The following is a 15,937-nucleotide window of genomic DNA, read 5'->3' on the forward strand; positions in this document are numbered from 1 at the left end:
AATTTAGATTACAGTACAAAGGCTTTATCCTTCACCAATTAAGAAGTTTTACAAGTGGTTTTACAAGTACAGAGACCCTAGTTTAGTGAGAATATAGACAAAGGCTAAAAAAAAATTGAATGTATAAATGACCATTTCACCCATATATGGTTTTTTTTTGGTCAATTAGTCATTCAGAATTTCTTTCAATTAAATAGAACCAGTGGCAATTCAATATCTAAATATTTCCTGAACCACATTCATTTTAATCTCAAATTAATGGTAGTCAGATGTACCAATATTTCCTTTGTCATTAGTGATTTTGTGCTTTTTTGAAGAAATACTTTCATAGATTACATTCTAGAAGCTTTATGGTTTTCCCACTTACTTTTTTTTTTTTTTTAAGTGGGAGGTAAAATAGCAAGGTTTATTAGGGAAGGAACATCTGTAAGGATGGATGGGCACCTCTCCCGACAGAGCCTAAAGATTTATTTTATTTTTATTTGAAAGACAGAGTTACAGAGAGGTCTTCCATCCAATGGTTCACTCCCCAGATGGCTGCAACGGCCAGAGCTGTGCCAATCCAAATCCAGGAGCCAGGAGCTTCTTCCGGGTCTCCCAAGTGGGTGTAGGAGTCCAAGGACTTGGGCCATCTTCTACTGCTTTCCCAGGCCATAGCAGAGAGCTGGATCGGAAGTGGAGCAGCCAGGTCTCAAACCGGCACCCATATGGGATGCTGACACTTCAGGCCAGGGTGTTAACTCACTGCGCCATAGCGCTGGCCCCTCCCACTTACATTTCAGTCATTAACTCACCTTTAATTTTTGTATACACTGTGAGGTAAGGGTCAGATTAATCCTACCCCACCTCCAGTGGAGACAGTTCCCCAGTATTGTCTGTTGAAGTTTGTCCTTTTCTGCACTTCTGCTAGGCTGCCTGTATCATATATCAATTTTCTTATAGGCACAAGACCATTCTGGTGATCTCTATTCTGTGCTTCTGGTGTGTTTGTCTACCCTGGGCCAAACTACACTGATTCAATTATTATGGCTTTACAGTAAACTTGATAACTGATAGACCAAGTTCTGCCAGTTCCTTCTTCTACCAGAGCTATTCTTAACTATTTGTACTTTGATATAAGTTGTAGAATTACATTGCCAAGTTTTACCAAAAACCAAGACACACAAGACAAAAAAACTGACCACAATAAAAGAAATAATCTAAACTAAAGTCCATTGGAATTCAAATTGGGGCTACATTGAATCTAGGAGTAAATTAAGGAATGATTGATACTTTTAAAAATATTAGGTAAAGAATAATTGCCTTTTAAAAAATAAGTGTGCTAATTCATGAACATGATATTTCTCTTCATTTATTTTGCTCTTCTTTAAAGTTTTTCTCCTTGTTTTTAAAAAAGATTTTATTTATTTATTTGAGAGGGAAAGTTGCAGGCAGAGAGGGAGAGACATCTGCTGGTTCACTGGCCCAAATGGCCACAACGGCTGAACTGAGTCAGGAGCCAGAAGCCAGGAGCTTCTTCTGGGTCTCCAACCCGGGTGCAGAGGCCCAAGGACTTGAGCTATCTTCTGGCTGCTTTCCCAGACCACAAGTAGGGAGCTGGATTGGAAGTAGAGCAGCTGGGACTCGAATCGGTGCCCATATGGGATGTCGGCACTGCAGGCAGAGGCTTAGCCTACTGTGCCACAGCACTGGCCCCTAAAGTTTTTCTTTAAAATTTTGTAATTCTCTGCAGAGATTTGCACATCACTTATTTATAGATACTATATATTTTCAGTGTTGTCAATAGTATATTTTTAGGCCGGCGCCGTGGCTCAACAGGCTAATCCTCCACCTTGCGGCGCCGGCACACCGGGTTCTAGTCCCGGTTGGAGCGCCGGATTCTGTCCTGGTTGCCCCTCTTCCAGGCCAGCTCTCTGCTGTGGCCCGGGAGTGCAGTGGAGGATGGCCCAAGTGCTTGGACCCTGCACCCCATGGGAGACCAGGGGAAGCACCTGGCTCCTGCCTTCAGATCAGCGTGGTGCGCCGGCCACAGTGCGCCAGCTGCGGCGGCCATTGGAGGGTGAACCAACGGCAAAAGGAAGACCTTTCTCTCTGTCTCTCTCTCTCTCTCTCTCACTGTCCACTCTGCCTGTCAAAAATTTAAAAAAAGTATATTTTTATATAGTTTTGTTGCTGTATAGAGAACTATATTTTTTATATATTGATTTTGAATACTGTTAAATGTAGTTTTTTGCTGTTTTCTTTTCTAAAATTTTTTAAAGATTTATTTATTTATTTGAAATGCAGAGTTACAGAGAGAGAGAGGGAGTGGGAGAGACAGAGAGCTCGCTCCCTAAATGGCTGCCTTTAGGGCCAGGGCTGGGCCAGGCGGAAGTGAGGAGCTTCATCCATGTCTCACACATGGGCACAGGAGCTGGAGTACTTAGAGTCATCCTACACTGCTCTCCCAGGCAGACCAGCAAGGAGCTGAATTGGAAGTAGAGCAATCTGGACTCAAACTGGTACCCATATGGGATGCTGGCGTTGCAGGTGGTGGTTTAACCTGTTGCACCACAATGCCAGCCCCTGCTAAGTGTTCTTAATGACTTTAATAAGTTACCTATAATTTCTGTTATATTCTCTCTCTTTTTTTAAAGATTTTATTTATTTGAGAGGTAGAGTTACAGACAATGAGAGGGAGAGACAGAGAAAAAGGTCTTCCGTCTGCTGGTTCACTCTCCAAATGGCCACAATGGCCAGAGGTTCGCCGATCCGAAGCCAGGAGCCAGGTGCTGCTTCCCAGTGTCCCATGTGGGTGCCAGATGCCTGTGCCATAGGCAGAGGATTAACCTACTGTGCCACAGCGCCAGCCCCTGTATTCCCTCTTATATAGTCAGGTCATCTGTAAATATTGATAGTTTACTTCTTCTTTCCAAATTTTATATTTTTTACTTTATTTTCTTACCTAGCTTTGTGCCTAGACTCTTTCACACAATGTTCAATAGAAGTGGTAATGTTGGTCCTTCTAGACCTGATCCTTATCTTAAAAGGAAAATTCACAGCATTTCACCTTTAACTATTATGTTTGCTATAGGTGCTTTGTAGATAACTTTTATCAATTAAAGAAAATTTCTTTAGTTCTAGCTTATTGAGAGTTAATTAAATTATCAGTTTTTTCCCTGAGTCTATTGAAATGATTATGTGATTTACTCCTTGAATTTAATGTGGTGCATTCTAGTAACTGTCTAATGTTAAAGCAACCTTACATTCCTGGGAGAAACCCAATTTGGACTCTATGCGTATCTTGTTTACATATTTGTGGATTTTCTTGCTGATTACCATTTAGGATTTTTGCTTCTATGTTTATGAATGAGATTATATTGAGGCTAGAATTAATTTGTACCGATTTACTTTTTTTTCAGATTTATTTTATTTATTTGAAAGTCAAAGTTACAGAGAGAGAGAAGGAGAGGCAGAGAGAGAGAGAGGTCTCCCATTCCAATGGTTCACTCCCCAAATGACAGTAACGGCCAGAGCTGAGCTGATCCAAAGCCAGGAGCCAGGAGCTTCCTCCAGGTCTCCCAAGCGGGTGCAGGGGCCCAAGCACTTGGGCCATCCTCCACTGCTTTCCCAAGCCATAGCAGAGAGCGGGATCGGAAGAGGAGCAAGCCGGGACTCAAACTGGCACCCATATGGGATGCCAACGCTGCAGGCTAGGGCTTTGACCCGCTGTGCCACAGCCCCGGCCCCTGTACCAATTTCTTACAAGAACAGTACAGGAAGGAAAAATTACAGGATGACCTCACTTTATTTAGAGTTAATTTACCTACCATAAAATTCACTCATTTAAAATCTTACTTTATAAATTTTGAAGTGGGGCCTGTGCTGTGGTGTTGAAGGTTATGCCATAGCCCGCAGTGCCAGCGTCCCATATGGGCACTGGTTTGAATCCCAGCTGCTGCACTTTCAATCCAGTTCCCTGCTAATGACCTGGGAAAGCAGCAGAAGATGGCCCACGTGCTTGGGCCCATGCACCTGTGTAGGAGACCTAGAAGAAGATCCTGGTTCCTGGCTTCAGCCTGGCCCAGCCCCGGCCGTTGCGGAGTGAACCAGCCAGTAAAAGATCTCTCTCCTTCTCTGTATCTCTGCCTTTCAAGTAGATAAGTAAACCTTTAAAAAAAATTCTTTTTGAAGTTATGTTATTAGATATACAAGGTGTCTGTTTATTGCTAACAATATGTCTTGCCTTAAAGTCCATATTGTCCCAAAATATTTTAAAAAGGTCCATATTGTCTGTTAATAATACGGAAACATTGGTTTTCTTTTTATCGGTGTTTGCATGATGTGTAGCTTTTTATCCTGTAACTTTCAGTCTTTTTTGTAACTTTCTGCTGTATATATGTCTCTTAAAAATAGCATCAAGTTGCGTTTTGTTTAGTTCCACATGATAATCTTTGTCACTTAAGAATGTTTAATGTTATTATTGACTATTTTTTAAAAACTCAGTCATCTCATTTTGTCTTCTCTTTTTTGTGCTTTCTGTTTTATGTTACATTTTCTGCCCTTCTTCGACCACTTTTGAATAGTTTTAAAAATGTCATTTAATTAACCCCCTATAATATATTAGAAGGTATAGATTCTTGGTTTTTGTTTGTTTCTTCATTTGTTTTTCACAGTCAAGCAAACTTCCATTGATTTTACCTTTCACTTAGAAACATAAGGGCCTTATCTCAATTTATGTGGAATCTTCAAAAAGATGTATGGAAACTGCCCATTATGAAGAAACTATTTCAAATTTTTTTCACATGAAAATAAACTTAGTTTTAAATTTCATTTTCCCATAACTTTTTGAAGTGTCCTCATATATACTGTTGTGTGTTTTTCTGTGTTCTCTTTAAATTCAAATAGCATTATGATTGCTTGCTGTTTTGTAGAGTCCAAATTTGTTTAGATTTACCTATATATTAACTATTTTATTTGCTTTTGATTCCTCATCTTTGACCTTCTGTCAAAGGTTATTTCCTTTTGTCTTAAGTAGACATTTTGGGATTTCCTTCAGTGAAGATAATCTGAGAACAAATTCATTTTAATTTGTCTTAAAATATCTTTATTTTTTTCTTCATTGTCCAAAAATATTTTTTCTGGGTAAAATATTCTACATTGGTAGTTGTTTTCTTTCAGCAATTTAAAGATATACTCCCACTGTCTCTGGTTCACTGTTTGCTCATTTGAGGGTAATTTTTTTTAGATAGCTTTTAATATTTTCACTTTATCTTTGGTGTGAGATAGTTAAAATATTATATGTCAAGTTTATAGATTTTTTTTAAAAGTTTCTGCCTCAGATTTCAGGGGAGGATTTTTCCATTTGTGAGTTGGACTTGTCAGGAAGGTGTTTCTAGAAAATTCTTTATCTCCTAAAATATTACAACCTCATTGTCTCTCCTCTCTTCTCCTGAAATTTTAATTAAGCATTCTCACTCTTCTTCCATGTCTATTGATCTTTCAGTTTCCCATCACTCTGTTGTTTTGTGTGCTGTATAATGTCTGACTTTCTATCAATTGAAAAATCTTCTCTTCTTTTGCATCTGATTTACTGTTAAACACATCCAGTGTCTTTTCTTGCCATATTTTCCATTTCTTGGAGGTTATATTTTACACATCTTATAGCTTGCTGTCTCCTGCAAACTTTTTTCAAACTAATAATATGTTCCACCATTTTTATTTTGCAGATGTTTTGCATTCATTATTTCATCACATATATTTAATCACAACCCAAATCTTACTGAAGGACATAGAAAATACTTGGTCACTCAGAAAAGAGCAGAAATATTGTAAGAATTGGGATATTTTAACTCCTAGCTTAAAACTCATTTAATTTCTATTTGTACATGCATTAAATATATACATGTACTGCTGTATAACAAATTACTACAAATCATGTGACTTAAAACAACTCACATTTGTTTTGTTACAAGTTCGTGGGTTTGGAGCCCGGAACAGTGTAGTTGAGTCCTGGGCTCAGGGTCACACAGGCTACTGTCTGGGTGTCAGCTGGGCTGTCTTCTCCTCTGAGCTTGAGTTCTTCTCCCCAGCTCATTCACACTGTGACAGAATGCGGTTCCTTGCAGCTGGAAGGTTGTTAATCTTCTCCAGATGTGAATAGCTGGGCAGTTCACAGCATGGTATTCACTTCTGCCAGGCCCTCAGGACAATGTTTCTCTTCAGGAAAGGTCCAAGCCCCATTTTGAGAGTTCTTACCAGGATTCTTATTACTTATCTAGGATAATTTCCTTTTAGGTGAACTGGAATCAGCTGATTAGGGACCTTAATTATAATTATCACTTCTCCATTGGCACATCACACATAGCACAATCACAGAACTTGTTTTCCAATACATTTACCATATTCTATTGACTGTAGGCAGTTCAGTTTCACCCACACTCAGGGAAGAGATTACAAAAGGTTATGATTTATTGAGGATCGCCCTGGGGTGCATCCCGCATAGGAGGTCAACAAATGAAATGTTCAACAACTAGAGTAAAACAAGGTCACCCTAGGTGTGCGCAACATAGAAGGTAAATAAAATATCAAACAACTAGGAAAAGCAAAGCTCAAACATTCTGTCTGTGATGTTTTCAATGTTGCAGATCAGTAACTTGAAGGAAAACATGGTTTATCAATTCCAAGTGGCGGCCATGAACATCGCTGGGTTGGGAGCGCCGTCAGCAGTGAGTGAATGCTTCACCTGTGAAGAGTGGACCATTGCTGTCCCAGGTAAGTGGTGGAAACCACACCCCAGCCCTGAAGCCCTGGAGTTTCTTCCAAAACACTTAGAACATAGAACTGCACTAAATTACTATATGGACAACCTTTAAAGGAAAAGAATTCTCTTGGCCCCGCATGTTCACCTAAAATATTTTAATGATAATATTAGATAATAACAACATTAAACAATATAAATACCTTATGCTTGTATTCCAGCTGAATCCTGCAGCCTCCATAGCTCAGCCTCTGCTTGGAATAGGATTGATAGAAACACACAATTTGAGTGCCAAAAGAGCACACTGATCTTTGCTTTTGCTTCTTGAAGGCCAGTAAAAGGCACCCAAAACTTTCCTGCACGCCCTCATTCTCATGCATTCTCCCTCTGCTCTGAAATGTCTCACCCCACTCCCCCAAATTTTCTCTAGACCAAACCCATGTGGATTCTGTTCCTTGTTTTCTTTCCTCCTCCCTCCCTTTCCCAGCTTCTCATTGTACCACATGTATGGATTTAACATGTCTACCTACGACTCAAGTACAGCTTCTCTGCACTGACTTCTGTTCTTTCTCTCCCCACATTTTCCAAACTCTGCATCCCTAAAAATATTCTTAAACCTGGCTGGCGGGGCCAGCGCCATGGCTCACTTGGTTAATCCTCCACCTGCGGTGCCAGCATCCCATATGGGCGCCAGGTTCTAGTCCCGGTTGCTCCTCTCCAGTCCAGCTCTCTGATGTGGCCCAGAAAGGCAATGGAGGATGGCCCAAGTGCTTGGGCACCTGCACCCGCATGGGAGACCAGGAGGAAGCACCTGGCTCCTGGATTCACATTGGTGCAGCGCCGGTCTTAGTGGCCATTTGGGGAGTGAACCAACGAAAGGAAGACCTTTCTCTCTGTCTCTCTCTCTCTCACTGTCTAACTCTTTCTGTCAAATAAAAAATTTTAAAAAAATCTGGCTGGCAAATAATCTCCTTCAAAGATTGTCTGACAAGAAACTGTTATAGAGTATAAAACCGAGGATATAAACAAATTTACTAAACTATGAAAATTCAAGCTAGCCGCATTAATGTATGGTACTGACTTCAGAGACCCAAACACTTTAAGTGCCACAGGATGAGTAAATTCTTCCACCTGGGTTTATTATCCAACATTTTTACAACTGGAGAATCCCTGGCCCCAGTGCCACTCCCTTCCTGTTTTTGAAACCGTTGAAAAGCCTTCATTTTGTCATCACCTAAGGAGTGTCCATTTGCATCACTTCTCTGCCAAGTGTGAATAGAAAAATTATAAGAGGAACTCAAGAGAAGTTCAAGTGCTCGAAGAGGCAAACACACTGTTTTTTCTTGCACCTCCTTGAAGCCAGTTGGTTCTTAAGTTCTGCCACCTGCACAAATGTAGGTCTGTTTACAAATTCTTGCAATTCCTGAATGAAGATAAATGCAAGTGACCATAGGCTAAGAAATTCTGAGCAGGCCTATAGAAAATATTTCAATAGGAAATGAGGTAGTTAACAGAGTAGATTGCAGGGTGAAAAAAAGTCGAAGGGGCAGCCCTCTACCCCACCATGTGGCTCCTCTGTCCCATCTTTGACTTAGACTGTTGTGCAAGACATACATCAGGAGAGTTCCTGAAGGAGAGAGCAGTTAGAATGTCTTGTCATCCTTTCACTTTACAGATGAAGAAATTGAGACTCAAGTTAAAAGAAAGGTCACACAGGCAGCAAGTGGCAGAATTAGATTGGAAATAAGTCTTACTGCTCCAGACTAGAGGTGCTAGGAAGCAGTAGAAACTAGTTCCTCCTCTGTAAGGCAGGGTCAGTGATCACCACTGGGATGCTTCACTGGGTTCTAAGGATTATGCAAAATCATGGTCATAAAAGCCCTTTGCAATTAGGTATCTGCTGTTAGTTAAATGTATTTCCATATAAAACATTAGAAAAACGAGGATGACATATTTGTAACTGTTAAGCCAAGGTAAAGAGCCAAACAAATATTGAATTATCAATTGCAAAATGCCAAAATGTAGCACGTTTGAGGCTATGGCTTTCAGGCCACTATGAGTCATTTTAAGAAATTTCAGTTGGTTAGCCAGAAATCAGTCATTATTTTTAAAAGTAAGGCAAGAAAAAGAAAAAACTAAAATAAATAGCTATATCATCTGCAGATCAGCTGGGGGTCATTCAGATATACAGGCAGCCCTAGTGGTTTGGACCTCCCTTCTCAATAATGCAAAAAGCATTCATACGGAGCACAGAAGCACATTCTGGCTTCTTACATGAGAGGGTTATCCAGTTACTTGGCTTCTCTCAGAGTATTGTTGATTGTCTTAAGGATAAAGAAAATAAATAAATGTAAAATACCTGGCAGTATTTAGCACAGATTCAGAACCCAGTGGACAGATTGTATTTATTTTACTAAAAATTTTGTGTAAACCATGAACTCTCATTTTTTTTATCTATTTGTGGAATATGTGCTTTAGAGGAATATTTCCTTCCTCCTGGGGATAGTTCCTTTTTCTTTTGAATTATTGAAGTATTATTACCTATATTCACATGCCATCATATAGAATTGCTTTCTTCAAACTATTTGAGATTGAGGGAGATTTTTAGACTATCACTGAAAGGTCATTTGAAATAATTTGCTTCTAAAACTTGAGACTTGAGGGCAGCATGAAGGGAAGTTTTGATACAGCCTCTGACAGGTACCTTGAAGTGACCTTACCCACCGACTATCATCAGGGAACTTAATGGGTTGAGGTATGTAGAGCAGTCAGGGAAAGATGACAAAATACCCACTTTCATGCTAATGCTAGATTTGAAAAAGAACACCGGCATCAGGCTCAATTTAAAGACGTTAAAGATGGCTGTAAACTCACACATTCTGTGTTTTCTTATCTACATCATGGTTTCTGTCCATTGGCTCCTCCCTCAGGACCACCGCACAGCCTCAAGTACAGTGAAGTGAGGAAGACCTCCCTGGTTCTCCAGTGGAAGCCTCCAGTCCACTGTGGGCGGACACCGGTCACTGGTTACTTCGTGGACTTGAAAGAGGCCCATGCCAAGGAAGACCAGTGGCGAGGACTCAATGAGGCAGCGATTCCAAACAAGTACCTGAAGGTAAGGGGCACGCGGAGTTTAACAGGAGATCACTGATCTGGTCTGTTTTGTGTAACAGGCTCCTGGTAAAATTCCATTTAGCATTGGCTGAGTTCGGGGAAAAGTTCTGATGCTTGAAGCAGTTGATTGTATTTAACCTGAATTCCTCTGCTGAGTTTTGAAAACCATTCACCAGCTCCCTCCTTGCCTCCACTTAACCCACCTCACAGTTCAGTTACTCTGTCTTAAAACAATACTGCTGGGAACGGCACTGTGGAACAGCAGGTTAAGCTGCTGCCTGCAGTGCCAGCATCCCATGTGGGTGTCCAAGTGTGTGGATTGTCCAAGTGTGTGGGCTCTTGATGAAGCTCCTGGCTCCTGACTTCAGCCTGGACCAGCCCTGGCTTTTGAGCCATTTGGGGAGTAAGCCAGGGGATGGAAGACCTCTCTCTCTCTGCCTCTCCCTTTCTGTAACTCTACTTTTCTTTTCTTCTTTTTTTTTTATTTGACAGATAGAGTTAGACAGTGAGAGAGAGAGACAGAGAGAAAGGTCTTCCTTCCGTTGGTTCACCCCCCCAAATGGCCGCTACCACCAGCACTGTGCCAATCCGAAGCCAGGAGCCAGGTGCCTTTTCCTGGTCTCCCACGTGGGTGCAGGTATCCAAGCACTTGGGCCATCCTCCACTGCCTTCCCAGGCCACAGCAGAGAGCTGCACTGGAAGAGGAGCAACTAGGACTAGAACCCAGTGCCCATATGGGATACTGGCACTGCAGGTGGAGGATTAACCAAGTGAGCCATGGCGCCGGCCCCTGTAACTCTACTTTTCAAATAAATAAACAAAGCTTTTCTAAAAAAAATACTGCTTACCATCCCCAAAAAGTGACTTTTTAATTCTTACCTCTGATTTTTTTTTGAGGGTGGTTTTGGATTTTAGAGTGGATTTTAGAGGTTGAACCAGGACACCTGTAGCTGCTGGTTCTTTGAGTCACGCCCTGTCTCACTTCATTTGCTCCCTCCTGCTTGTGCTCATGTGAGCTCTCAGAGACTAGCATAATGGGTTCACTCAACTCTTGACCTTAGCCTCAAGCTTATCCATATTATCGCCTTCCGGATTCCTCTAGAATGTGCCGGCTGAGCCAGTTGCTAACTCAGTCTACCAAACCCTGCTCTGCTTTAGCCACTGAATCTCTCACTTGTACCAAGTGGAATCTCAAAAGCATGTTTTCTCCCATTGTTAGCAACGGCACTTGGAGAAACTGAATCCACAGTAGGGCCTCAGAAGCTGTGAGGAATATAATTCCATTGGTTAGTACTTAGAACGAAGTGTAACTTCACCACAGTCATTCAGAAAGTTGCTCACTGCATTCACACAGCCCCATCTGTTGGCAGAATAGGTTACTCCTAAAGGGTGGGCCTTGGAAGATCTTCAAGCTATATACCTAGTCTAAAAGATCTTTCCCATTGGCCTGCTATCCTAGGTGAAGTCTGTACCATCTGTCAGTCATTCTCTGGGGTAAAGGCTTTATAGTTGCTATAATGTAAATATCTCCTCTAGGAGAGATGATGGCGCATAAACCATTACACCTAATATGCCATTAACTCATCCTAGCATGTGCCAATCTGCCCTCTCATCCCCTTTACGAAACTCTGAGGAAATAAGGAAAGACATCTTTTTATGGAAGAATAAAGATCAAGGAAGAACTGGAACCCGGGATGCTATCTGGATGTCCAGATGAGTCAAGAAGCCTCTAGATTAAAAACAAACTCCTTTAGGATAATGTAAAATAAAGGTCAAAAACATCCTCGGTGGTGGTGGTGGTGGATACGCATGGCTACAGTGAAGATTTCCAGATCCTCAATCTACCAAGTTTAGGATACCAAGAGCCTGACATTGGACTTGACTCCAGTGAAGCAAAGCAAGGGTGAGAAGCCATGCAGAAGTGACCAGTAGCCCAGAAAAAATTGGACAGGAAGGAAAAAATAACAGGGTTTAAACATACCATAGAGTAGTAAAAGTCATTTAATTCACCTAAATGTCATTTAGTTAATTTGAAAAACAAAAAATAAAGACAAATTTTTAAGAGAGATATTGAGGTTGAGTGTGCCTCACAAACCTGTGGGTGAACCTCTGACTTTATTGTTTATGAGCAGTTTTTAAAGTCAAAATAGAATTTTTTATTTTTCTGACTATAAAACTAACACATGCTCTTGATGAAAACGTAAACAATAAAGGCATAAAGAAAGTAAAAATGCCTTTTAATCTCCATAGCCAGTTTGATATGTATTCATTTTTCCAGTTCTTTTCTGTTCAAACAAAGTTCAGGCCTATTATAGACAATAAATTTACATATTAAAAAGTGCAATCTGATAAACCTAAGTGAAAACAGGAGAGAGTGTTCCATGAATGGGAGAATTTAACACTGTTGCAACTGGAACATAGTGGGTTTATTTCTGTAAGAGCACCCACAGTCATTCCAGCTTCTAGTGTCAGGGGTTCCTAGAAAGAGTTAAAGATTCATTTCTTTCAATAAAAAGGGTTGATTTGTATTGCGTTTTTGACAACAGAATTCTACTATTTATTTAATGATAGCTTTTCCTTGGAGCTAATGGGTTTTTTAAATGAATTTTAAACTGGAAATGGATTTGAATTTAGACTCAGGCTAAATTCACAGATCCTCAATTGATTTTCTGGTTGATAATTATAACCTGGTGAGATAGGAATACAGGAAGGGGTAGAGAACATGGATGGAGAAGGCAAGGGAAGTTATAGGGAAGAGAAAAAAATCTGAGAAAAGGAAAATAGATTTGTATAGATTATATGGATTACATATTTATGGTGCAGTTGAGTCCATGCCCCTGGGAAGATGGAACAGTGGAGGTGTGTTCCTGTCATCCTGGTGACTAAACACCTGTTGCAGAAATCTGACTCAGCCACACATCATGTAAGTGTCAGGTGCAGATGTGTCAGGCACCTGGCAATTGGTCTGTTGTTGTCACAACAGGGACATGTTTCTGTTCACTCTGGAAACTAGTTACATGACATTCTCTGTTTGTTTAATATTTTTGCTTATTTATTTGAAAGGCAGAGGTACAGAGAGGCAGAGAGAGAGAGAAGTCCTCCATCTGCTGTTCACTCCCCAGATGACTGCAATGGCTGGAGCTACACTGATCCGAAGCCAGGAGCCAGGAGCTCCTTCCAGGTTTCCTATGGATTCAGGGGCCCAAGGAGTTGGGCCATCTTCTACCGCTTTCCCATGCCATTGCAGAAAACTGGATCGGAAGTGGAGCAGCCAGGACTCAAACCGGCACTCATATGGGATGCGGACACTACAGGCGATGGCTTTACCTGCTACACCACAGCTCCAGCCCCATGGCATTGTTTCTAAATGTAGAATTTAAACCCTGGGGCCGGTGTTGTGGTATAATGGGTTAAGCTGAGTCCTGCTGCTCCAATTTCGACCCAGCTCTCTGCTGATGCTCCCGGGAATGCAGTAGAGGACAGTACAAGTGCTTGGGCACCTGCACCCATGTGGAAGACCTGGAAGAAGCTCCAGACTCCTGGTTTTTGCCTGTCACAGCCCTGGCTGTTGCAGCCATTTGTAGAATGAACCAGCAGATGGAAGACCTTTCTCTCTCTCTTTCGTTCTGTCTGTAACTCTACCTCTCAAATAAATAAATAAAAAATCTTTTTTTTTTTAAAAAAAGGATCAATTAGCTGTAGTGGACACTACTACTATATAAATGGTGGAATTCTGTCTCATAGCAATATAATAAATAGATTAAAATTCTAACAACTTAATATGTAATTCACATAAATATGTAATTCACATGGTTACAAGCACTTCACTTAATTGAATAAATATATTCCACCATTGTTTGGTTTAAATCACATTTTGGTCACTGATCTTCATCACAAAACTATGGGGAAAAATTATCACCTCTGGGTATAATAGATTCTTTCTTAAAACATACTTTGGGAGCTGGCATTGTGATGCAGCAGGTTAAGCCACCGCCTGCACCAGCATCCCATATGGATAATGGTTCATCAAGTCCTGATCCAACTTTCTGTTAATACATCTGGGAAAAGCAGCGGAAGATGGCTCTAGTGTTTGTGCCCCTGCTATTCATGTAGGTGATCCAGATGTAGTTCTGGCTCTTGGCTTTAGCCTGGCCCAGCCAGCTGTTGTAGCCATTTGGGGACTAAAACAGCAGATGGAAGATTTCCTTCTGTCTGTTTCTCCCTCTCTCTCATAACTCTGCCTTTCAAATAAATAAAATAAATCTTTAAACATATATCTATATATAAGACATATAGATACATGTGTATATTTAAACATATATTTATATATATAAACATATATAACCTACCTTTTAAATGTCACCTGTTTTAAAAGTAGAAAGCTAATTTTTGATGAAGTATTAACAGTATTTATAATGGTAATGGGATGGTACAGAACCCCACAAACTCACAGGAAAATTATGAAGTTGGACTGTCATATGAAAATGCATTATAAATATTTTTTGCAACTCTTTGTAACTCTTAAGCATGGCACACATATAACTGATTCTCCACAGATATCTTCTTGGTTATTAAAAACTGGAAGAATTAGAATTTTAATACATTTTGAAAATTAACAAATTATTTAAATTATGTTATGTTACATTTTTGTCTATTTAGTGAGAAGTAGCTATATTAAATTTATAGGAACAATTTTTGTTTGTTTTTGTTCTCATGCTTTCACATACTTTTAAACAAATGGAAAGTGTGTGTGTTTTGTGCTTTTAATTCTCTCTTGCCAAGAATTTCATTTGAAATTATTCATGGAATGTTTCAAACATATCAGGGGGGAAAAAACCAATATATGTTATTGTGAGCACTTTGTATTTTGTCTTTTTAAGCAAAAAAAAAAAAGGTAGCTAATTCATTTAAAGCATATGCATATTTGTCTCTGTTTCTGATGTTGGTGGCCATTAAACCATCTTTTAAAAAGAGTCCCTCAGAGTTGAAAGGGATCTACTTACAGATTCTAGTCCAGAGCAAAGAAGGCTTAAGTCACGCACTTAGACTTAGTCAGAATCAGGCCTAGAACACAAGTTCTATACCTTTGGTGCCATGTGACTCAATCTTTATTATAGAGGAAGCATACAGATTTTTAAATGACATAAAGCACCCATTGCTTCATAAAATGTCCATTGCTTCTGTGCCTGCTGATTTCAGGTTCAAGGCCTCACGGAGGGTGTCAGCTACGTGTTCCGTGTCCGAGCCATTAACCAGGCTGGAGTTGGGAAGCCATCCGACCTTGCAGGCCCTGTTGTGGCAGAAACCCGTCCAGGTGGGCTTTTACCTCCTAATTAAGATGAACCCCATCCCTGTAAAACACTGAATGAACATTCAACCTAACTTCTGTGCCTTTGTAAATTTTCAAAACCATCAACGCGTGCTATCTGACTAATTGGAAAGCAGGATCTTAACATGCGATCATCATTTATTCCTTCACAGGCACCCCAGGATACGGATGAGCAAGGTTTGAAGTGGTCGTAGGGTTACCTGGTTCGTACTTAAAAATAGGGAAGTTCTCAATTAAGTTACACTTCCTGGACCAACTGTTCCAAGCAAACATTCTTGGGACATTTTCCTATTATACCCTGGCCATTAATTCCCACAAAGTATTTTTCCAGTCACTGGGGAAGCTGGAACAGCCCTGTTAGCAGGCACAATCCTGAAACTAATGTAGGATCTATGTAATTGTAGCTATTAAGTTATATCAAGGGTCAACAAATGTTTTCAGTACTGGATTAAATAGCCAATAGTTTTGACTCTGCTGCCCTGTGGGTCTTGTCACAGCTACTCCACTCTGCTCTGGTACAAAGCAGCCAAAGATAATATGTAAATTAATAAGCATGACTATGCTCTAATAAACCATTTTGCACATAATATGCACTATACACATTATAAAATTTGAATTCTATCTAATTTCACATGCCCTAAAATATTAATCATCTTTTGATTTTTTCCAACTGTTTAAAAATATAAAAACTGTTCTTAGCTTGTGGGCCACACAAAAAGAGGCAACAATCCAGATTAGCCCACAGCCCATAGTTT

The 15,937-nt window shown here is 40.3% G+C and overlaps 1 protein-coding gene across 3 annotated transcripts in view; it reads left to right on the plus strand.

Moving 5' to 3' along the window:
* Positions 1-15,937, plus strand: part of MYOM1 (myomesin 1) — a 156,894-nt gene that overhangs the window by 98,655 nt on the left and 42,302 nt on the right. For all 3 annotated transcript variants that reach the window (XM_062201414.1, XM_062201415.1, XM_062201413.1), the window contains 3 exons: positions 6,627-6,753; positions 9,670-9,854; positions 15,053-15,167. In XM_062201414.1, coding sequence (XP_062057398.1) covers positions 6,627-6,753; positions 9,670-9,854; positions 15,053-15,167 — 427 coding nt within the window. The remainder of the gene's footprint in view (positions 1-6,626; positions 6,754-9,669; positions 9,855-15,052; positions 15,168-15,937) is intronic.

The sequence above is a fragment of the Lepus europaeus genome, chromosome 9, assembly GCF_033115175.1.
Source record: "Lepus europaeus isolate LE1 chromosome 9, mLepTim1.pri, whole genome shotgun sequence".
NCBI lineage: Eukaryota > Metazoa > Chordata > Mammalia > Lagomorpha > Leporidae > Lepus > Lepus europaeus.